We start from the raw sequence: 24,820 nt of genomic DNA, 5'->3' as shown, positions 1-24,820 counted from the left end.
ACATAAGAAAATGGGCTGGCTGTAGGCACTTTATAATTGGTTCCAGGGGTACACGGGCAGCAGTGGTCTGGCCAGTGGAGGACTAGTGGAAGGAGGGACCGCAGACAGGCTTCAAAGGCCTAACATAAAAAAATGGGCTGGCTGTAGGCACTTTATAATTGGTTCCAGGGGTACACGGGCAGCAGTGGTCTGGCCAGTGGAGGACTAGTGGAAGGAGGGACCGCAGACAGGCTTCAAAGGCCTAACATAAAAAAATGGGCTGGCTGTAGGCACTTTATAATTGGTTCCAGGGGTACACGGGCAGCAGTGGTCTGGTCAGTGGAGGACTAGTGGAAGGAGGGACCGCAGACAGGCTTCAAAGGCCTAACATAAAAAAATGGGCTGGCTGTAGGCACTTTATAATTGGTTCCAGGGGTACACGGGCAGCAGTGGTCTGGTCAGTGGAGGACTAGTGGAAGGAGGGACCGCAGACAGGCTTCAAAGGCCTAACATAAAAAAATGGGCTGGCTGTAGGCACTTTATAATTGGTTCCAGGGGTACACGGGCAGCAGTGGTCTGGTCAGTGGAGGACTAGTGGAAGGAGGGACCGCAGACAGGCTTCAAAGGCCTAACATAAAAAAATGGGCTGGCTGTAGGCACTTTATAATTGGTTCCAGGGGTACACGGGCAGCAGTGGTCTGGCCAGTGGAGGACTAGTGGAAGGAGGGACCGCAGACAGGCTTCAAAGGCCTAACATAAAAAAATGGGCTGGCTGTAGGCACTTTATAATTGGTTCCAGGGGTACACGGGCAGCAGTGGTCTGGCCAGTGGAGGACTAGTGGAAGGAGGGACCGCAGACAGGCTTCAAAGGCCTAACATAAAAAAATGGGCTGGCTGTAGGCACTTTATAATTGGTTCCAGGGGTACACGGGCAGCAGTGGTCTGGTCAGTGGAGGACTAGTGGAAGGAGGGACCGCAGACAGGCTTCAAAGGCCTAACATAAAAAAATGGGCTGGCTGTAGGCACTTTATAATTGGTTCCAGGGGTACACGGGCAGCAGTGGTCTGGCCAGTGGAGGACTAGTGGAAGGAGGGACCGCAGACAGGCTTCAAAGGCCTAACATAAAAAAATGGGCTGGCTGTAGGCACTTTATAATTGGTTCCAGGGGTACACGGGCAGCAGTGGTCTGGTCAGTGGAGGACTAGTGGAAGGAGGGACCGCAGACAGGCTTCAAAGGCCTAAAATAACAAACAATAGGCTCATGGCAGTTTTACAGCGGTTACATGGATACACGGGCAGGCAGCTTGGTGGTGAGTGGAGGAGTATTTAAAGTAGGGACCGCAGACAGGCTATCAAAGGCCTAAAATAACAAACAATAGGCTCATGGCAGTTTTACAGCGGTTACATGGATACACGGGCAGCTTGGTGGTGAGTGGAGGAGTAGTGGAAGGAGTGTCTGTCGCAGTACTCCCAAAATATAAATAGATGTTAATGTCTCGCAAAACAACCAAAACAAAAAAAAAGGTGGCATACTTAGGTACAGGGGTGGGCTCATCTGCTGAGTTTCTGACATAGTAATTTGGCAGTAACTATTTAATGGTGCCAATATAGGACACAGACACAGACTACTTTAAGTTGCATCATAGATGTCTACAAATTTGTATTGTCAGTGCCAGACATTGAATGATGTCAGCGAATAGACTAAAGATTGGTGGAGCTGTGCGACATAATTTTGCATGTGGTAGAGCACATTTTGAGCTGGGGTAGGGGGGAACTCTCTAGAGGCCGGCGGGACCGCCCCAGGGCCCCTCATGTTACAACGGTGTGTCTGACGTTGGGTGCGCACCACCACCGCCAGAGACACTACATTGTACTATGAGGGACCCAGTAGCAATGCCGTCAACCAAAAGCGAGCACACCCACCTCTTCAGACAAACAGCAGTCTCACGGGTGCTTGCGCCAAGTCGCGATACCACGGCCCCGTGTGGGGAGTTTGGCCATTTAGGGAGGTGTAAACATGTCGTATGCTGTACAATCAGCTGCAGCAAATTAGACATTAGAAAAGTAATTCACAGGCAAGAGCCTTTCATAGGAAAGCTAGGTGTCGGCCGGGCAAGGTGGGGCAAAAGATTTCGAAATCCAGTTGTGGTTCATTTTAATGAATGTTAGATTGTCAACATTTTGGGTAGCCAGACGAGTCCTTTTTTCGGTTAATATTGAACCTGCAGCACTGAATACTCTTTCTGATAGGACACTTGCTGCCGGGCAAGCAAGCTCCTGCAATGCATATTCTGCCAATTCTGGCCAGGTGTCTAATTTGGAGGCCCAGTAATCAAATGGGAATGACGGTTGAGGGAGAACATCGATAAGGGATGAAAAATAGTTAGTAACCATACTGGACAAATGTTGTCTCCTGTCACTTTCAATTGATGCAGCAGTACCTGTCCTGTCTGCGGTCATAGCAAAATCACTCCACAACCTGGTCAGAAAACCCCTCTGTCCAACGCCACTTCTGATGTGTGCACCCCTAACACTCCTAGTCTGCTGCCCCCTGGAGCTCGTGTGAGAACGATCACGTGCGCTGTGTGCTGGGAATGCCTGAAGCAAACGGTCAACAAGAGTTGATTGTTTGGTTGCTAATATTAGTTCCAAGTTCTCATGTGGCATAATATTTTGCAATTTGCCTTTATAGCGTGGATCAAGGAGGCAGGCCAACCAGTAATCGTCATCGTTCATCATTTTCGTAATGCGTGTGTCCCTTTTTAGGATACGTAAGGCATAATCCGCCATGTGGGCCAAAGTTCCAGTTGTCAAATCTCCGGTTGTGATTGGTTGAGGGGCAGTTGCAGGCAAATCTACGTCACTTGTGTCCCTCAAAAAACCAGAACCCGGCCGTGACACGCAACCAATTTCCTGTGCCCCCGGGAAAGGTTCGGCATTAAAAATATACTCATCCCCATCATCCTCCTCGTCCTCCACCTCCTCTTCGCCCGCTACCTCGTCCTGTACACTGCCCTGACCAGACAATGGCTGACTGTCATCAAGGCTTTCCTCTTCCTCTGGTGCAGACGCCTGCTCCTTTATGTGCGTCAAACTTTGCATCAGCAGACGCATTAGGGGGATGCTCATGCTTATTACGGCGTTGTCTGCACTAACCAGCCGTGTGCATTCCTCAAAACACTGAAGGACTTGACACATGTCTTGTATCTTAGACCACTGCACACCTGACAACTCCATGTCTGCCATCCTACTGCCTGCCCGTGTATCCTCCCACAAATAAATAACAGCACGCCTCTGTTCGCACAGTCTCTGAAGCATGTGCAGTGTTGAGTTCCACCTTGTTGCAACGTCTATGATTAGGCGATGCTGGGGAAGGTTCAAAGACCGCTGATAGGTCTGCATACGGCTGGCGTGTACAGGCGAACGTCGGATATGTGAGCAAAGTGCACGCACTTTGAGGAGCAGGTCGGAGAACCCAGGATAAGTTTTCAATAAGCACTGCACCACCAGGTTTAAGGTGTGAGCCAGGCAAGGAATGTGTTTCAGTTGGGAAAGGGAGATGGCAGCCATGAAATTCCTTCCGTTATCACTCACTACCTTGCCTGCCTCAAGATCTACTGTGCCCAGCCACGACTGCGTTTCTTGTTGCAAGAACTCGGACAGAACTTCCGCGGTGTGTCTGTTGTCGCCCAAGCACTTCATAGCCAATACAGCCTGCTGACGCTTGGCAGTAGCTGGCCCATAATGGGACAACTGGTGTGCAACAGTGTCATCTGCCGATGGAGTGGTTGGCAGACTGCGTTCTGTGGAAGAGCTGTAGCTTCTGCAGGAGGACGAGGAGGAGGAGGAGGAGGGGGTGCGAACGCCTACAGCCAACTGTTTCCTAGACCGTGGGCTAGGCACAACTGTCCCTAAATTGATGTCGCCTGTGGACCCTGCATCCACCACATTCACCCAGTGTGCCGTGATGGACACATAACGTCCCTGGCCATGCCTACTGGTCCATGCATCTGTAGTCAGGTGCACCTTTGTACTCACAGATTGCCTGAGTGCATGGACGATGCGCTGTTTAACATGCTGGTGCAGGGCTGGGATGGCTTTTCTGGAAAAAAAGTGTCGACTGGGTAGCTCGTATCGTGGTTCAGCGTACTCCATCAGGGTTTTGAAAGCTTCGCTTTCAACTAACCGGTAGGGCATCATCTCTAACGAGATTAGTCTAGCTATGTGGGCGTTAAAACACTGTGTACGCGGATGCGAGGATAAGTACTTCCTTTTTCTAACCAGAGTCTCATGTAGGGTGAGCTGGACTGGAGAGCTGGAGATCGTGGAACTTTCGGGTGTGCCGGTGTACATGGCAGACTGAGAGACGGTTGGAGACGGTATTGTTTCCGCCGGTGCCCTAGATGCAATATTTCCTCCTACAAAACTGGTGATTCCCTGACCCTGACTGCTTTTGGCTGGCAAAGAAACCTGCACAGATACTGCCGGTGGTGCGGAAAATGGTGGCCTTACAGTGACGGAAGGGATGTTGCGTTGCTGACTAGCTTCATTGGCCGAGGGTGCTACAACCTTGAGGGACGTTTGGTAGTTAGTCCAGGCTTGAAAATGCATGGTGGTTAAGTGTCTATGCATGCAACTAGTATTTAGACTTTTCAGATTCTGACCTCTGCTTAAGCTAGTTGAACATTTTTGACAGATGACTTTGCGCTGATCAGTTGGATGTTGTTTAAAAAAATGCCAGACTGCACTCTTCCTAGACTCGGATCCCTTTTCAGGGATTGCAGACTGAGCTTTAACCGGATGGCAACGCTGTGCTCCAACAGGTTTTGGCTTTGACACGCGTTTTGGGCCAGATACGGGCCCGGCAGATGGAACCTGTTGCGATGTTGATGCCTGCTGCGGCCCCTCCTCCACCTCCGCTTCTGAACTACTGCCGCCTGCACCCTGTTCCCCCAATGGCTGCCAATCGGGGTCAATAACTGGGTCATCTATTACCTCCTCTTCGAGCTCGTGTGCAACTTCGTCTGTGTCACTGTGTCGGTCGGTGGTATAGCGTTCGTGGCGGGGCAACATAGTCTCATCAGGGTCTGATTGTGGATCTGTACCCTGAGAGGGCAATGTGGTGGTCTGAGTCAAAGGAGCAGCATAGTACTCTGGCTGTGGCTGTGCATCAGTGCACTCCATGTCAGAATATACTTGTAATGGGCATGGCCTGTTAAATGTTTCACTTTCTAAGCCAGGGACGGTATGTGTAAAGAGCTCCATGGAGTGACCCGTTGTGTCGCCTGCTGCATCCTTCTCTCTTGTTGTAGTTTTTGCTGAGGAGGACAAGGAAGCGACTTGTCCCTGACCGTGAACATCCACAAGCGACGCGCTGCTTTTACATTTACCAGTTTCGGAAGAGGAGGCAAAAGAGCTAGAGGCTGAGTCTGCAATGTAAGCCAAAACTTGCTGTTGCTGCTCCGCCTTTAAAAGCGGTTTTCCTACTCCCAGAAAAGAGAGCGTTCGAGGCCTTGTGTAGCCTGACGACGAAACTGGCTCCACAGCTCCAGACTTAGGTGGAATATTTTTATCCCCACGACCACCTGATGCTCCACTACCACTACCATCATTACCAGCTGACAATGAACGCCCACGACGACCTCTTGCACCAGACTTCCTCATTGTTTTAAAATCTTAACCAAAGTAACTTTATTTGTTGCTGTCAAACAACTTACACGGTGAGCTATAACTTCAGTATGATTTCAATATCCCTTAACAGGTTGGTGAGACCACAAGGAAAATCAGGCACAATGTTACACACTCTGTTTTCTGTGGCACAAAATCACAGAGATGACACACACGCAGGACTGTCACTCAAGCACTAATGTCAATATTAATCTCCCACCTAATTTTTTTTTTTTTTTTTCTCAGGGAGACTTTAGAAACCAAATAATATTAAAAAAAAAAAAAAAAAAAGGCTTTCTATGGCCCACTGAATGAGAGGGAGAGAGGTGGCACACCCAGGAGTCAAGACTGGCACACAAGCTGAAAGGGCAATATTACTCTCCCACTGTTTTTTTATGTTTTTTTTTTTTTTTTCAGGGAGACTTTAGAAACCAAATAATATTAAAAAAACCAAAAAAAAAAATAGCCTTTCTATGGCCCACTGAATGAGAGAGAGAGGTGGCACACCCAGGAGTCAAGACTGGCACACAAGCTGAAAGGGCAATATTACTCTCCCACTGTTTTTTTATGTATTTTTTGTTTTTTAAGGGAGACTTTAGAAACCCAATAATATTTAAAAAAAAAAAAAAAAAAAAAAGGCTTTCTATGGCCCACTGAATGAGAGGGAGAGAGGTGGCACACCCAGGAGTCAAGACTGGCACACAAGCTGAAAGGGCAATATTACTCTCCCACTGTTTTTTTATGTATTTTTTTTTTTTTTCAGGGAGACTTTAGAAACCAAATAATAAGAAAAAAAATAAATAAATAAATAGGCTTTCTATAGCCCACTGAATGAGAGATAGCACACACAGCAGTGGCACACAAGCCCTGACTGAGGCCAATATTTTTCTCCCACTGATTGATGTAGTGTTTTTGTGTTGAGGTAGATTTTAGAACACAAATCAAGGAAAAAAACAAAAAAATGCTTTCTATGGCCCACTGAATGAGAGAGAGGTGGCACACCCAGGAGTCAAGACTGGCACACAAGCTGAAAGGGCAATATTACTCTCCCACTGTTTTTTTATGTTTTTTTTTTTTTCAGGGAGACTTTAGAAACCAAATAATATTAAAAAAAACAAAAAAAAAAAAAGCCTTTCTATGGCCCACTGAATGAGAGAGAGAGGTGGCACACCCAGGAGTCAAGACTGGCACACAAGCTGAAAGGGCAATATTACTCTCCCACTGTTTTTTTATGTATTTTTTGTTTTTTAAGGGAGACTTTAGAAACCCAATAATATTTAAAAAAAAAAATAAATAGGCTTTCTATGGCCCACTGAATGAGAGGGAGAGAGGTGGCACACCCAGGAGTCAAGACTGGCACACAAGCTGAAAGGGCAATATTACTCTCCCACTGTTTTTTTATGTATTTTTTGTTTTTTAAGGGAGACTTTAGAAACCCAATAATATTTTTAAAAAAAAATAAATAGGCTTTCTATGGCCCACTGAATGAGAGGGAGAGAGGTGGCACACCCAGGAGTCAAGACTGGCACACAAGCTGAAAGGGCAATATTACTCTCCCACTGTTTTTTTATGTTTTTTTTTTTTTTTTCAGGGAGACTTTAGAAACCAAATAATATTAAAAAAACCAAAAAAAAAATAGCCTTTCTATGGCCCACTGAATGAGAGAGAGAGGTGGCACACCCAGGAGTCAAGACTGGCACACAAGCTGAAAGGGCAATATTACTCTCCCACTGTTTTTTTAGGTTTTTTTTTTTTTTCAGGGAGACTTTAGAAACCAAATAATATTAAAAAAAAAAAAAAAATAAATAGGCTTTCTATAGCCCACTGAATGAGAGATAGCACACACAGCAGTGGCACACAAGCCCTGACTGAGGCCAATATTTTTCTCCCATTGATTGATGTAGTGTTTTTGTGTTGAGGTAGAATTTAGAACACAAATCACGGAAAAAATAAATAGGCTTTCTATGGCCCACTCAGTGAGAGATGGCACACACAGGGATGGCACTGTAGCAGAAATGCCAATCTTAATCTCCCACAAAAAAAACAAAAAAAAAACAGGGACTGTCCTACAATTACTATCTCCCTGCAGTAATCTAAGCCAGGTATGGCAGGCAGCAATAGGAGTGGACTGATGCACAAATTAAATAAAAAGTGTGGACAAACAAAAAAGATAGCTGTGCAGAAAGGAAGGAACAAGAGGATATGTGCTTTGAAAAAAGCAGTTGGTTTCCACAGTGGCGTACACACAGCAATACAGCTATCACGGAGCCTTCTAGGGCAGCCCAATGAGCTACAGCGCTGAGGGGAAAAAAAAAAAAAAAATAGCTTCCACAGTCCCTGCACACCGAAGGTGGTGTTGGACAGTGGAAATCGCTGCAGCACAAGCGGTTTGGTGGTTAGTGGACCCTGCCTAACGCTCTCCCTGCTTCTGACGAAGCGGCAGCAACCTGTCCCTAAGCTCAGATCAGCAGCAGTAAGATGGCGGTCGGCGGGAACGCCCCTTTATAGCCCCTGTGACGCCGCAGACAGCAAGCCAATCACTGCAATGCCCTTCTCTAAGATGGTGGGGACCAGGATCTATGTCATCACGCTGCCCACACTCTGCGTTCACCTTCATTGGCTGAGAAATGGCGCTTTTCGCGTCATTGAAACGCGACTTTGGCGCGAAAGTCGCGTACCGCATGGCCGACAAGCACAGGGGTCGGATCGGGTTTCATGAGACGCCGACTTAGCCAAAAGTCGGCGACTTTTGAAAATGATCGACCCGTTTCGCTCAACCCTACCAAAGAGCATTTATTGAGGATTTTCTGAAACGTCTCACAGTATTCTCAGTAGTCAAAGAGAATAGTAGGTTGCAGGTGACTCTTTAGTTTCCTGCTGATTTTGTTCTGTTGATGGTGTTCTGCAAGGATGGTACACTGTAGATTGCACGAGACGAGTTTGCGTCTTTCGTTCTTGCAATCTCTGGTAAGGAAGTCATTTGTTGGAATATTGAGGAAATTGCTGAAGGTTGTAACAAGTAACTCATTGCTGTTACTGGTTGTAGTGTCGTATGCAAAGGTATCTGATGTCACTGGGTCACTGGAGCAACTGTAAGGTTCTAGCAGGAATGCAGGATGCAGAGACCGTCTGGATGCAGAGCAAGGGTTAACAGGTTTATTTACAGGGGAGATACTCCATGCAGGGAGGTAAAGAGTTAAAGGTACAGCAAATTGCAACAGTTCAAAACACAATAATTAGGTGGCAAGAGTATAAGGTAGTCCTCACACTGCAACTCCTACTGCACATTAAATAGCGCCGGCAACGGTGGGTGCAATGCCTCCTCCTAGATGATATTGTAGTCACTGGCTCCATCTTGTGGCGGCAGTGGTCGGTCTCCGTACCTCCCACTGCTAGTTGTCCATATACCTTACTAATGTGGCTATTAAAGGCACAGGCCACAGTCTGGAGCGAGCCCAACATGGCTCTTTAACTACATTAGCTGGAGATAGTCGGGTAACAGACGGTCAGGACAACTCTTGGGTGTCCACATCAGGGTGCAAGTGTCAGTCCTATGTGTGAGCTCTTTTGGGCAACGTGTGTGTGGTATTCACGGTCACATCCTGTACAGCACCTGGTACTCCCTGGCTGTCACTGGGCACACACCGCACGTCCCACTCTCCTGGGTCCCCTCTGTTGGTGGCGTGCGATGCTGGTCTGTTTGGCGCTAGTCCTTCTGGCCGGAGCACTCCTCTCAATGTCTGCTGTGATACCCGACTCTGCTATGTGTGCATGACTCTAATTTACTATGTATAAGGCTCCTGAGATCACAGTCTGTACTCAGAGCTAGTTATGAGCGAGTATACTCGTTGCTTGGGTTTTCCCGAGCACGCTTGGGTGATCTCCGAGTATTTGTTAGTGTTCGGAGATTTAGTTTTCATCGCCCACAGCTGAATGATTTACTGCTACTAGATAGGCTGAGTACATGTGGGAGTTGCCTGGTTGCTAGGGAATCCCTACATGTAATCAAGCTGGCTAGTAGCTGTAAATCATTCAGCTGCAGTGATGAAAACTAAATCTCCGAACACTAACAAATACTTGGAGACCACCCGAGCGTGCTCGGGAAAACCCGAGCAACGAGTACACTCGCTCATCACTACTCAGAAGAATTACAGGTGTGTGAAATTGGCTTAATAATTGCAGTGAATAAAAATGATTCACATTTTGGAGAATCAATGAAGAAGAAATGAATTTAAAGATCTGCTAGTAGTTCCACTGCATTAACAAGCATTTTATTGTATATACTGTATATTACCAATATTTAGGAGCCTGTATATTTTATAATATCTGTAGGAATGTACAGTAAGGAGCAGGAGTTTGTTGATGACCTGAAGAAGATGTGGTTTGGGCTTTACTCAAGATCTTCAGGGGAGCAAGACTCCAGTGGCTTTGAACATGTGTTTGTAGGTATGTATGATCTATCTTCCAAAAAAGGAATATGTACATATAAAAATATAGAAGGGAGAATAAGACATTGAGTTCTATGGTGAAATCGATTACAAATGAACAGAAAAATAATGTTGCTGTCCAAGAATGGAAACAAATTTTTTTTATCCATAACCACATAGAATATATTTATAGTTTCCGTATCATTCACCATGACTGCTTTTACATTATACCCTTATTTACAGATCATATAATGTTAGTCTAGACAACATGTGCCACATTTATCACAATGGCTCATGCTGGATGATAAATTAGTGCATCTTTTCACTTTTTATTCCACCTGTTGTGTGGGTTAGTTTATGCCAATATTTTGCACCTGAATTGTAAAGCATTGTTGCCACTAGTTGTCACATTTAAACCATGACCCTTTTTTTAAATCCTCACTCCCACCTTAAGTGTACTTGACCTTTGTCTATGTCAGTGATGGCGAACCTATGACACGCGTGTCAGTGCTGACACGCGTAGTCATTTTCAGTGACACGCGGCCGCCGGCCGCGGCCCCATAGAAATTGCATCCTTAAATTGCATGGCAAGCCGTTCCGATTTTTTATCAGATCGGATGCCATGCAGGAGGCCTGTAGGCCGAAACAACAGAGCTCCGGTGCAGAGCGTCTAGGCCTGGGACTTCCGGTAGACCCGGCGCAGCTCCTGGAAGTCCCAGGCCTAGACGCTCTGCGCCGGAGCTCTGTTGTTTGGGCGGCGTTGCAGCGTTGCGCTGCTCCCTGCTGCGCCGGCCAGAAGTTCGGAAGTCTGCTGGAGTGTACACGGCATGGATCCACCCTAGAAGCAGAAAGTCAGCGCCAGTGAGCAGGAGGTCGGCGGCGGCACAGGCAGGCTGGCTGCACAGCAGGGGGGTGGCCTGCTGCAGAGCACGGCCGGCGGAGAGCACGGAGCGGAGCCGCGGAGAGCTGCTCATCGCGCTTCACTCTCCGTCACTGCAGCCAGCAATGCATGGCCTCCCAGCGGCAGGAGGAAGCAGGCGGACTCTGGCCACGGCTCACGCTCCCAACCCCCTCCCGGGGGGGAAACACACACGCACTTGAGCCATTACTGACGGAGCTACGTGTGCTACGAGGAAGTGATCCCAGGCCAGTTCAGAGGAAAGGAAGTGAACAAAAATCCTCAGAGGAGCTCATCACACGCTATGTATGGAGGGCGCCTGCCATTGTCGCACACTGCCCCTGGTGCCGCCACTAGAATGACTGGGGGTATTGTAGAGTACACCAAGGGCCGGAGGGAGAAAAGCAAAGGACTTTCACTAATGTCCTGGACAGTCACAGGACACTTCTAATTATAAGCTAGTGATTAGCATCTGCCCTGCACCCCAGCATCAGTGTACAGGAGGGACCCATCATCTGCCCTGCACCCCAGCATCAGTGTACAGGTGGGACCCAACATCTGCCCTGCACCCCAGCATCAGTGTACAGGAGGGACCCATCATCTGCCCTGCACCCCAGCATCATTGTACAGGAGGGACCCATCATCTGCCCTGCACCCCAGCATCAGTGTACAGGAGGGACCCATCATCTGCCCTGCACCCCAGCATCAGTGTACAGGTGGGACCCAACATCTGCCCTGCACCCCAGCATCAGTGTACAGGAGGGACCCATCATCTGCCCTGCACCCCAGCATCATTGTACAGGAGGGACCCATCATCTGCCCTGCACCCCAGCATCAGTGTACAGGGGGGACCCATCATCTGCCCTGCACCCCAGCATTAGTGTACAGGGGAGACCCATCATCTTAGTTCACAGCACCCCACACAAGTTAAATAATAGCAAGACCAACAAAAGAAACCAACTGACAGATGAACAAAGATGTCACTAAGCAAGTAAGTTAATTATAATTATACATATTTGTTATTTAAACTATACATGTCGCAAAATTATGGTTTTTTTATCAAGGTGACACACCACCCAAGTTATGTTCGTTTTTTTGGCGAATTTTGACACACCAAGCTCAAAAGGTTGCCCATCACTGGTCTATGTGCTGGGTCTATAAAATTTCAATTACAGTGGCATGTAACCGTTTGGTCACCCCTGGTCAAGATTACTGTTATTGTGATCTTAACTGCAATTTGAAGATTAAATGATCTCTCAGGGTATGTGCACACGTAGTTTGGAGCTCTGCGGATTTTTGCCGCAGCGGATTTGAGAAATCCGCTGGTAAAAGGCACTGCGTTTTACCTGCGGATTTACTGCGGATTTACACGCAGTATATGTAAACCACAGCAGAATCCACACAAAGAATTGACATGCTGCGGAATGTAACCCGCAGCGTTTCCACTTAGTTTTTTCCACAGCATGTGCACTGCGGAGTGCGTTTTCCATAGGTTTACATTGTACTGTAAACGCATGGAAAGCTGCTGCAGATCTGCTGCGGATCCGCAACGTGTGCACATAGCCTAAAACGCCTAAAGTTAAAGATTAAACATTTCCTTCTATTTTAGGCAATAAATATACGGTATATATTTTTTTCTTTTACATTTTAAAAATTACAAAAAGGAAATTGCTGAAATTTCATTTAGTCCATTTTTCCCCATGCCTTTGGCTGTAACTCAACCCCAAAGCCTGATTGATCTATGCACATGCTCAATGGTTGGCGAGATGTTCTTTTCCTGAATTTCTGTGCCCTTTTTTCTCCACACATTACTTTGATCATTGTTGCCAAAGAGTTCTGTTTTAACCTCACCGGTCCACAGGACTTGTTTCCAAAATGCATCAAGCTTTTTTAGATGTTCTTTTGCATACTTCTGATGCTGAATTTTATGTTGAGGACACATCAGAGGGTTTCTTCTGATGACTGCTCCATGAAGGCAGGTGTCTCTGAACAGTAAAACAATGTACTACAACTAGTGTTGAGCGATACCGTCCGATACTTGAAAGTATCGGTATCGGATAGTATCGGCCGATACCCGAAAAGTATCGGATATCGCTGATCCTGATACCCAATACCAATACAAGTCAATGGGACACCAAGTATCGGAAGGTATCCTGATGGTTCCCAAGGTCTGAAGGAGAGGAAACTCTCCTTCAGGCCCTGGGATCCATATTAATGTGTAAAATAAAGAATTAAAATAAAAAATATTGATATACTCACCTCTCCGGAGGCCCCTGCACCTTACGGCTGTTAACCAGCAGCCTCCTTTGCTTAAAATGAGTGCGTTTAGGGCCTTCCATGACATCACGGCTTCTGATTGGTCGCGTGCCGCTCATGTGACCGCCACGCGACCAATCACAAGTCGCGACGTCGTTCTCAGGTCCTAAATTCCTAGAATGAGGAGTTTAGGGCCTGAGAATGACGTCGCGGCTTGTGATTGGTCGCGTGGAGGTCACATGAGCGGCACGCGACCAATCAGAAGACGTGACGTCATGGAAGGCCCTAAACGCGCTCATTTTAAGCAAAGGAGGCTGCCGGTTAACAGCGGTAAGGTGCAGGGGCCTCCGGAGAGGTGAGTATATCAATATTTTTTATTTTAATTCTTTATTTTACACATTAATATGGATCCGATACCGATTCCCGATACCACAAAAGTATCGGAACTCGGTATCGGAATTCCGATACCGCAAGTATCGGCCGATGCCCGATACTTGCGGTATCGGAATGCTCAACACTAACTACAACCCCAGAGTCTGACAAATATTTTTGTAGGTCATTTGCAGTCAAGCAGGGGTTCTGTATTGCCTCTCTAGCAATCCCATGATCAGCTGTCACTGAGTATTTGCTTGGTCCTCCAGTCCTCATCTTGACCTCTACTGTTCCTATTAACTGCCATTTCTCAAATACATTTTGAACCGAGGAAAGATCAACTTGAAAATGCTTTGCTCTCTTATAGCCTTCTCCTGCTTTGTGGACCTCTGCCATTTTCATTTTCAGAGTGCTAGGCAGCTGCTTAGAAGAAACCATAGCTGCTGTTTTTGGTCACAAGGTTGGAGGTGGCTGGGTTTTTTATAAAGCTGGGAAATTTGCATCACTTGGCCTTTCCCAACGATGATAGTGAACAAGCCATAACCCTAAACCTTGGTAAAAGTTATCAGAGCACATACATCTCCAAGGGTGCCCAAACTTTAGAATCAGCTAATTTTCCTTTTTGCAATTTTTAAGATGTAAAAAATAAAAATATATATTTTTTGCTTAAAATACAAACAAAATGTGTCATCTTTACCTTGATGTCTTTTTGAGATCATTTCATCTTCAACTTGCTTAACTGTTCACAATAGCAATAATTTTGACCAGAGGTGCCCAAACTTTTACATGCCACTGTATGTGTGGAGAAAAAAGGGCACAGAATTTCAGGAAAAGAACATCTCGCCAACCATTAAGCATGTGGGTGGGTCAATCATGCTTTCCGTTGTGTTACAGCCAATGGCACGGGGAACATTTCACGGGTAGAGGGAAGAATAGATTCAATGAAATTCTTGATACAAACATAACACCATCTGTAAAAAAAGATGAAGTTGAAAAGTGGATGGCTTATACAAATGGGTAATGACTCTAAACACAAAATCCACTATAGACTACTTCAAAAAGTCACAAGCTGAAGGTTTTACAATGGCCCTCACATTCCCCTGATCTGAACATTATTGAAAATCTGAGGCTAGACCTCAAAATGGATGAAAATCCCTCAAACAAGAATTGAAAGTCTGTTGGCTGGCTACAAAAATCATTTACAAGTTGTGATACTTTCAAAAGTGGGTGCTACTAGGTACTAACCATGCAGGATGCCCAAACTTGTGCTTTGACCGTTTTACCTTTTTGCAAGTTTTAAAGAGTAAAATGTGAAAATATATTTGCCTAAATTCAAGGGAAATGTGTCATATTTAACTTTAAGAGATCATTTTCATCTTCGACTTGTTAACTGTTCACAATAACAGTAATTGTGACCAGGGTGCCCAAAACTTTACACGCCACTGTAATTGTGAATGATATGTAATGCCAGATGAGAATCATTCACAAAACTAGTAATGTCAGTGGCCTGCCTCTTACTTAATTACAATAAATCTTTAGGTTAGCTTGTTATAAAAATGGGTATTTTATTGTACCCAGATAGAGTAAAGCTATTATCTACTATTATATAAAAGTTTTTACAAATGAAACCAATTCCTCTTGTCCAGGTGAAGTGAAGAAAGGCAAAGTATCTGGTTTCCACAGTTGGATCCGGTTCTACCTCTTAGAAAAGAAAGGAATGATCGATTATCACAGCCATAATTATGATGGTCCGGTGAGTTCTATAATTAATCATACATGTGATCCAGCAAAGTGTATACAAGAGATACAGGATGAACAGGAGAGATACAGACCTGTCATCCAGGGAGGCGATGTAATGGGCATTTGGACTGACATTGTAAAGGAACGGCTAGTGACATCCATTATCTTACCAATAATCTGTTCTGTTTGCCTCTACAATTATGCTCGGTCTCACCCTGTGTGTCCAGTCCTCATTGGCGATCAGTTATTCAGATGATGGTTGTATCCTCCTAATGGGTCACGCAGAGAACCCACAGCCTTTTCTACTTTACATAATGACATTAACTCCTACAAATTCCTTTCACTACAAACTATTCCTATATCCATGAGAATGGCAGCAGAGCAAACAAGACAATTGAATTTAGACCCGAATTGTGGAGACACAATCTAATTATGAACCACCAGCACCTTGCCTTGTTGACACTTCAGATATGGTCATTTGGCAGGACAAATTAGGTTACATAGACTGCATTCATTGTCACAGGACAACATGCCTGACCAGCTGCAGGGGGGCTGAACTGGGGTCATCAAAGAAATCCTCCCCCATACCCTCAATGCTCACCCACCAGCCTTTTATGCTTTATCTATTTAACCATTTTATTGAAGAAGGGAAGTGTATGATTGATTGGCTTCTACTAGAAATGATCGAATCTGCAGAGATCTGAAGTCAGCAAATCACACTTTTTTTTTATATCCCCAGACTCCATAGCATAGTAAACGTAGGATGTAAAAACAATAAAATACTATTCACCTCACCACTCACCTGCCTTTCCACCCTCACAAGCTGCTGTGTAGTTCACAGCACCTCTTCCTTTCACCTTCCACCATAGCGTAAATCTTCTTTGGCCTGCTTCATTCTGGGCCATGGCTTCCAGTGTGACTAGGCCTCTGACTTCTCTGTGCATCATGCCATCGTGGTGCACATTGTGACATCATGGCTATATGAAGATAATTGCCCGAGGCCTAGTCAACACATTGAGGGATGCATGTCACCATAACGTGGCACACAGGCACGCTTAGAGATAGTGGAGCCCATAGCCACTGCCCAGTGTGAAGCTGGACCAAAAAGATGTGCAAGACGGAAAAATATGAAAAGATAATAGTAGCAAAGAGCTAGCCACTATTTTGCTAAATCCACAAGGAATGAATATAGATAACACAGATTTTTGTACATTTCAGAGAATTCAATTTCTCTCAAATAAATGTACACATCTCCAGCCTCTACTATTTCTAATATAATCCAAGCAACAAGTTCTAAGAAAATAGTTTCAATGGACAGTAATATATCATGAAGCATAATACAGTGTTCTTTTTTATTTTTATCCTTATTTTTAACTTGACAGTGGACTAATTATCCAGATGTGTTGGGGAAGCAGTTTAATTGGGAAGGTTTCCATAAAGAAGTTGGCACCCAAATAATTGGCTCAAGTCCTGAGTTTGACTTTGCACTTTATAGCCTGTGCTTCATCAGTCGTCCTGGTAAAAAGTAAGTAAATCTTCCAGTTAAACTTACATTACATCAAGCATACTGCCAAATTATGGAACTTTACAACCACTGAGGTGCAGAGCAATGATAAAACCTTCAAAGCCAAATTCATACTACATCAGTTAGAAACTTGTGGAGCGCTCAATCACATCCTGTATTGTGCAGCCATTCGCCCCTAGATGCATTGCTTCTATGGGAATAACTTTACAATTCATGCAGTGCAGCGCATGTGACAACACCTCGACTACAAATTTTTTTACTCATGGGAGAAATTTTGTATTCCTTATTTAGGGATAAAAATTACTAATCCAAGCTACGAAATCTTAGATGAAAATCTACGTAATATTCAGTACTCCATACATGATGACCTTGACAACTTTGATAAATGCAATACATCTTGGTTAGACAGGATTATTATTTTTAAGATGATGATCCTTCCTAAGCTCCAATGCATATTTCGTACTATCCCCATCCAAATACCTGACCATTGGATTAATAAATTGCAGAAACAACTAGATGGGTATTTCCTGAAGGAACTACAGATAGTGCTTTGGAATGGTGCCCGGGCTGCCCCTGCAAGACTTTCACACTTGGGTGCCCCTCAGGCGCTGGTTTGGTAGTTGTAGCCCCTCAGGGTTGAGGCCACTCTGGGTCCGATTTGGCGGGCCGGGTCACTCTGGGTCCGATTTGGCGGGCGGCGCCACTCTGGGTCCGATTTGGCGGGCGGCGCCACTCTGGGTCCGATTTGGCGGGCGGCGCCACTCTGGGTCCGATTTGGCGGGCGGCGCCACTCTGGGTCCGATTTGGCGGGCGGCGCCACTCTGGGTCCGATTTGGCGGGCGGCGCCACTCTGGGTCCGATTTGGTGGGCGGCGCCACTCTGGGTCCGATTTGGCGGGCGGCGCCACTCTGGGTCCGATTTGGCGGGCGGCGCCACTCTGGGTCCGATTTGGCGGGCGGCGCCACTCCGGGTCCGATTTGGCGTTGGCATAGTAACTGGGCCTGACTGCGCATATCAATGAGCTAATCAGCCAGGTGGCAAGTGGCAGGTACATTTCAAATTGCCTCAGAAACCCGGCCATTATAACCTATGGGAAAATTTCCCTATTGAAATGCATTACAATGAGGGGAAAAAACATTTTCAAAAGCAAATTGCGCCAAAACTACAAATCCGATCGACACGAAAAATACTTAGCACACCTCTTGGGGACGCTGGCTTCGAAATGACACCTCACTGGAGTCTGTGAGTGAAGCGGTTCGGGCCGCATTACGCGCGGACTGAATAATAATAAGAAGAAGAGTATGAAGAAGTTATCCACGATGGAATAACAGTATAGTGCTTTGTTCCAAAGCACTATAATTATCCAATTTTATATGGCAATTTAAACCTGCAAGGATCCCAGAACTTTCACTGTTTAAACATAAGAGAAATGGTGGAATCGGCCTACCTAATATCTATGCCTACCATGCTTCTAATATCATTATTCAAAGTAGATATTGGTTCCTTGAATCTGGCAAACCTAGCTGGACAGAACTTGAAAAACCTTCTAATAATAATTCCTCTTTATCATCATTGATAATATTCCATTTATTGGATCCATCTCTTTCTTTACCTAATCACTCTTTGATAAAATCTTCTATCTCACTTTGGAAAAAGCTATATAATATCTCAAAAACTAATAAATGTAACATTAATCCCAAAAACTTCCTATCTCAATTTTTCATACAGCTCTACAAATTTTCCATGTAAAAAATGGGAAAAGTTTGGAATTATAGAATGTTCTTCACTTGTAACGGGGCCAAAATTAGACTCGATTATAAACTTTCAGTCGTTGAAAACCCCTTACAATCTTCCTGACGAAGAATTCTATAATTTTCTAGAGTTAAGGAAGTATATTAGAAATAAATTCACTTTACCTTTGACCCTTTCAAGAGAAATTGTTACTCTTTTAGAGAATCCTATGAATAACTCAATTTGGAATATGAGGAATATCTATTCGATTTTTAACTCTGATGTCTCTTTTCAAAAACTGAATTATATGTGGAGATGGGGAAAAAGATCTCAATAATAATTTCCTCCTAAATAAATGGGAAAAAGCAGTAAAACTAGGGTACAAATCTTCTATTACCGCAAACTTACATGAAAATTATTTTAAAATTTTATCTCGGTGGTTCTACACTCCTGCTAGACTTCAAAACGCATTTCCCGATCAATCCAATTTATCTGGAGGAATTGTGGTCAAAGAGATAATCTTCTTCACATATTCTGGGAATCTCCCAAACTTTCAATACTTAGAAAAGATTTGTCTTTACTATTGAATAAAATAAATGAGTCTCCCGTCAAAATTTCTACTAAATTGGCTCTCCTTTTTCTGGAGGCTGATGACCTCCCTCAAAAAATTAGACAAGTTTCTTTACATATTTTTTCTGTCATAAAAACCTGTATTGCATCAAAGTGGAAATGGATGGATACTCCCTCTATTTCTGATATACAGTAATTGATATTATGTTCTCTCATAACTCCTTTGAAATGTCCTTAGCTTTAAGGAATAACTCTCTACCTAAATATAATTCCAAATGCTCCTGTTGGAACGTAATTTTTTCTCCAGGCGAGAAAAGCCAGAATATTTTTAATCTATACTTTATGTTATGTTGTTTTTGCACTTGATTTATTGTTGTGGTGCAACTATGTTAATATGATCTTCATTTCCCTTCATTTTCCTTCTCTCCTCTTCCTCCCTAACCTCTTTCCTCTTTTCCTTTGTATGGATTCCTTCCTTTCCCTTCATTACTTTCCTAACCCATTATCCCCTATATTGTAAAAATCCCCTAATAAAAATAATTTTGAAACACCTCGACTACAGATGTCTCTGTCGCACACAGCCGTAGGTACAATGTGTGCTGATATACAGCCGTATATGTGCAGCATTTGTGATATTAGTGTTCACTGTAAATTTCATAATGGACGTCGGTAAGGTCTCCCAAGCCTCCCAAATCTTAACCATTAAAGGGGTTGTCCGGTCCAAATCAATAAGTCTGCAGTCACTCTGTGACCGGAGGGTATGTATGACTTACACATGCTGCCAGCCAGTGGGCATGGCCTCGCTCCATACATTTGTACCGAGCCAAGTCCACTCCCCAACCAGTGAGGCGTACGTCCAGTGTGCGTGTCCGAATAAAGAGAGAGGCCTTGTTCCATACAAGTGTATGGAGAGCAAGGCTGCGCCCACTTTCCAGGAGTGTGTATAACTCATACATACCCTCCAGTTCGGGGTTCGAAACCGGCGAATCGCCGCAGCACACAGTGCGAGCGCTGGGGCTGAAATCAATAAGTCTGCAGTCACTCTGGGACCCTGGGTATGTATGACTTACACATGCTCCCAGCCAGTGGGCATGGCCTCGCTCCATACATTTGTACTGAGCCGAGTCCACTCCCCAACCAGTGAGGCGGACGTCCAGTGTGCGTGTCCAAATAAAGAGCGCGGCCTCGTTCCATACAAGTGTATGGAGAGCAAGGCTGCGCCCACTTTCCAGGAGTGTGTATAACTCATACATACTCTCCAGTTCCGGGTTCAAAACCGGCGAATCGCAGCAGCACACAGTGCGAGCACTGGGGCGGAAATGATAAGTCTGCAGTCACATTGTGACTGCACGCTTATAGATTTGGACGAGGGCAACCACTTTAAGCTTTAGTACTTTATTCGTGCTGCTAAATCTTCATCTTGGTGCCACGATAGCTAATATATTGTTGATCGTCATATGCAAATTAATTAGTCCAGGTGATCGTTGCCTCATCCAGACTAGTCTGGCTTCAGATGCAGAAATCACTGCCCCCGGGCATGATTGTCACCCTCCCCACTTGCTATGTCATTTCTAGAGCGGAGTCACCATGCCTTCCTGAGCGTGCTCTGTGAAATTGGGTGTACTCTCCCTCACTTCATCAGTGCACTGAGCAAGTTATGGATGTGACCTCATTTTAGCGATAACATGGACAGTGGAAATGGCATAAATTACAGCATCAGAAGCCATGATAGTCTCAATGTATTGAATCTCACCCATGCTAGTTGTGGCTAATTAGCATATTATGATCCCCGCTGTATGGGCGCAGACAAACATCGTATTTTTTGGTCCGACACCTCCCCTGACCTGAGCATGACAGCTGCATAGAAATACATCAAACTTGTCACACTCAGGTCAGTAGAGGTGCCAGGCCAGTCCAAGCACTGCAATGCGATCCTCGCATGAGAAGTACGACCATCTCTCTGTGTCCTATTAGTTATTTTGGCATTCATATGAAGATTTGTCTGGGACATCAGGGCTATTTGAAAGCAGAAGTAGGGCTCTCAAACTTAATGGTGGTAGTTTGAAAGATTTGGCGCACCTGATAGGTTCGCTGTAATAGAGAGACTGTTGTGGCCACTAATTTTCATTTTCACACTCTGTGTTTTGTTCAGTTTTAAAGAGGAGTGGGGGTGACAATGACAATGGGTGTAACTGGCCCAACTCTCCAATACCAAATTCATGGCCTAGTTCTAGAATTCTTTGGCTATTAATCAACATCAGCCTTAGTAAAGAAAATAAAAGAAATGTAGATAGATCTTACATGCAGATATACATTATTTCTATTTAAGTATTTTTAGTATTTTTTTAATTCTAAATACCTCTGAAAAGGATATATATCAGATAAAACATTTCTCTGTATGAAATCCAAGATGTACAGAGGTACAGTAGGGTCTAAAGTAAGTCCATGGGTACCATATTACAGCTCCTCAAATTGAAGGTTGTATAGAGCAATTGCACCCCTGTGGTATGAGGTCTTATAATGACATAATATTATATAATATCCTAGTAATTAAATTCATACAATATCACACACTATAAAATGGTCTAAAAATCAACTAACTTCTCTTCCATTCCTCTGCAGATGTACCATCAGCATGGGAGGACATGAAATAGCCATACAAACGTACGAATGGACCAAGACCTCCTATAACAATTGCAAGAAGTACATCGCTACAGCCTATTGTACATTTTAGAATAGTCGTACAAACCATTTTACATTTTACAAATAATATTCTGACAATTAAAAATTATCTGTTAGACAATAAATCATAAAACATCCATCAATACCTGAAAATAACAATCCTAATGAACTTGGTGTAACCATTTATGTCAAGGGGAAGATATGAGGGGGTGATGTATGGCACAAGGATCCTACAAAAACGTATTGCCGCGGCCCTACAAGGTTTCAATTTCCCCACAACCTTCTCCTCTATTGCTTCTATCACCATCGCCTTCATATCACTCCTCACATACAGACATACTCCTCCTTTCCTATTTGCCCTGTCTTTTCGAAAGATCCAAAACCAGGAACATTTACAGCCCAATCGTGTGAAGTTTCCAACCATATTTCGGAATAAAAACTACGTCAATAATTTCCTCCATTACCAAGGCTTCAGGCTCTCCCATTTTGATTGTTAGACTCCTGGGATTTATGAACACACTTTAGGTTTCCATTTATTTTCCCACAGTTACCGTCAGAGATGGCAATTCCTAAAATTTTGTGAGCACATTTGTGTTCACTTTTTATAATACATGGATCACCCTATCCACTGACCTAATCCTCCCCGCACTGTACACTTCTTCACCCTCTAATATAGTCTGACCCCCTGAAATGGAAAGAAACTTTGACCCGATTCATCAAAACATTTACGCCACAATTCTTTCACAACCCAAAATGGGGGAAGCTGAGGCAGAAAAAGTGTACTGCGGTGGTGCGATGCCACAGCTCATCTAATTTATGAAGAGCTATGGCATTCCTTACTCCAGAAAACTTACTTTAGTCCCTGGACTGGCATAAGATTTGTAGCAAGGCGCACAGAGGCCAGCACAAAGAATCCAGCACATTCCATCATCTGGCATGAAAATCTCTGGTCTTCATGAATCAGGGTCTTTATTTTTTTCTGCTGCAGCACAACAACATAGATTTGTTTAAACTTGAAGTTGTGTGAGAAGTTTAGTAGAGCAAATTGTGCTGATGGACGCTGTTCTGTCCTCACTAAATGAGGCAGGCTCATTGTAGCTATCCAGTCAGCTAAACCGCTATACCGGGGTCCAATAAGGAGACTGTGGTTGAGTCTGTGCTTTATTAAACGTAGTGGTATATTGATGCGGTGAAACTGTGAACAATGATATACATGGAATCAGTACATGGTATAGAACGATACATACTACACATGATAAACATTATGCATTACATTTAGAAGGCTAGTAACTGAACTAGGAGTGCAACTGGTTAAGCTAGGCTAATATAGAGCAGAAATATCTAGAGAAAAAACATAAAGACATACCGGCAATGCAATCGCAAGGGGAATGAAGTGTAAGCGTCTTCCCTGGAAGGCAAACTAGAGGAAGTGAATGAAAACTGGAGGGAAATGTGGGCTGAGCTACCATAATGCATTGCAAAGGAGGATCAGACATAAAAAATACATAGCAGAAAAATAGAACAGTCAACATATCTCTGACCGCTAGAGGGAGCCAAAGCACTACAGATGAATAAAGGCATGAATATATCAATACTGTATACTGAGAAACTGCGATTATGCAAACAAATAATTGGAGGCAACAAATTAGATGGCGGAGACAGAACACTCCCCATCTGACATCAACGGATGTCACTACTCCTTTCTTCCGAAGGCAACAATAGGACCAGTTCAGATACCGGTCTGGAAAATGTCTTAGGTTCATTCCCTTTGGTCATCCTTAGTTCAACTTTGCGGACATTGCCATCCTTGCTGGGGAACGATGCGGTAACTAGACCAAGTGGCCACTGGTTCCGGTGAATTTGACAGTCCTTCACAAGAACAAGGTCACCTACGTTCAGATTAGGTTTAGTAGATTGCCACTTCGTACGTGGCTGCAGAGTAGACAAATATTGTTTGCGCCACCTGTCCCAGAAAGTATTTGCAAGACTTTGTACCTGTCTCCATTGGCGCTTGTAGAGGTCCTTAGCGTCGAATCCTCCTGGAGGGGCACTGGACAGTCCCGTTTTCTGGGTAAGTAGAGTAGCTGGAGTCAATAACAAGGGCTCCTCAGGGTCGTTAGGAACTGGAACCAGGGGTCTTGCGTTAATTATAGCTGCAGCTTCTGCCATGAAGGTGATGAGGCTTTCATGGGTGAGCCTCGCTGCCCCTTCTTGAAGAAGAGTGGAGTCAAGAATTCTCCGTACTAGACCAATCATTCGCTCCCAAGATCCTCCCATATGTGAAGAATGAGGTGGGTTGAATGACCATGTGCAACTTTGGTCACTGAGGAACCTCTCAAGAGTCTTATAGTCTAGATTTGAAGGTATTCCCAATTCCTTTGCTGCACCGACGAAGTTGGTACCTCTGTCTGAGCGTATGTGCTTGATAGGACCACGGATGGCAATAAAGCGTCTTAAGGCATTGATGAAGCTTGACGTGTCGAGGGACTCAATGACCTCTATGTGGACGGCTCTGATTGACATGCAAGTGAACATGACTGCCCAACGTTTACTATTGGCTTGGCCGCCTCTAGTACGACGTGTAACAACTGACCAAGGCCCGAACACATCGAGACCAACGCTGGTAAAGGGAGGGTCTGGGCTGAGTCTATCTGCTGGTAGGTCAGCCATCTTTTGAGTTTGAGTCGAACCACGAAGCTTACGGCAGGTAATACATTTGTAGATGACACTACTGATGAGTCTCTTTGCACCAACGATCCACACACCGGCAGACCTGATGGCTCCTTCAGTAAATAGTCTTCCTTGGTGCTTGACCAGATTGTGGTAATGTTGTACGATTAGGTAGGCAACATGACATTTTCCGGGAAGTATAAGAGGGAATTTCTCCACAAACCCCATCTCAGCTTCTTTGAGTCGGCCTCCTACTCTCAGTAGGCCACTGTTGTCGATGAATGGGTCGAGTTTTCTCAATAC

The 24,820-nt window shown here is 44.7% G+C and overlaps 1 protein-coding gene across 2 annotated transcripts in view; it reads left to right on the top strand.

The window, feature by feature from the left end:
• The window catches only part of ENDOU (endonuclease, poly(U) specific), an 80,721-nt gene extending 57,834 nt beyond the window's left edge, over positions 1-22,887 (top strand). Inside the window, exons 10-13 of one of the 2 annotated variants that reach the window (XM_077297900.1) lie at positions 9,979-10,092; positions 15,246-15,352; positions 16,722-16,864; positions 21,788-22,887. In XM_077297900.1, the coding sequence (XP_077154015.1) occupies positions 9,979-10,092; positions 15,246-15,352; positions 16,722-16,864; positions 21,788-21,899 (476 nt within the window). In that variant the 3' untranslated portion in view covers positions 21,900-22,887. The remainder of the gene's footprint in view (positions 1-9,978; positions 10,093-15,245; positions 15,353-16,721; positions 16,865-21,787) is intronic. The other variant, XM_077297899.1, reaches the window with a different exon arrangement.
• Positions 22,888-24,820: the final 1,933 nt, after the last annotated feature.

Source organism: Ranitomeya variabilis, chromosome 3, assembly GCF_051348905.1.
Source record: "Ranitomeya variabilis isolate aRanVar5 chromosome 3, aRanVar5.hap1, whole genome shotgun sequence".
In the NCBI taxonomy this organism is placed as follows: Eukaryota; Metazoa; Chordata; class Amphibia; order Anura; family Dendrobatidae; genus Ranitomeya; species Ranitomeya variabilis.
Note: the sequence above shows the minus strand (reverse complement) of the source record. Positions and strands in the feature narration are given on the sequence as shown.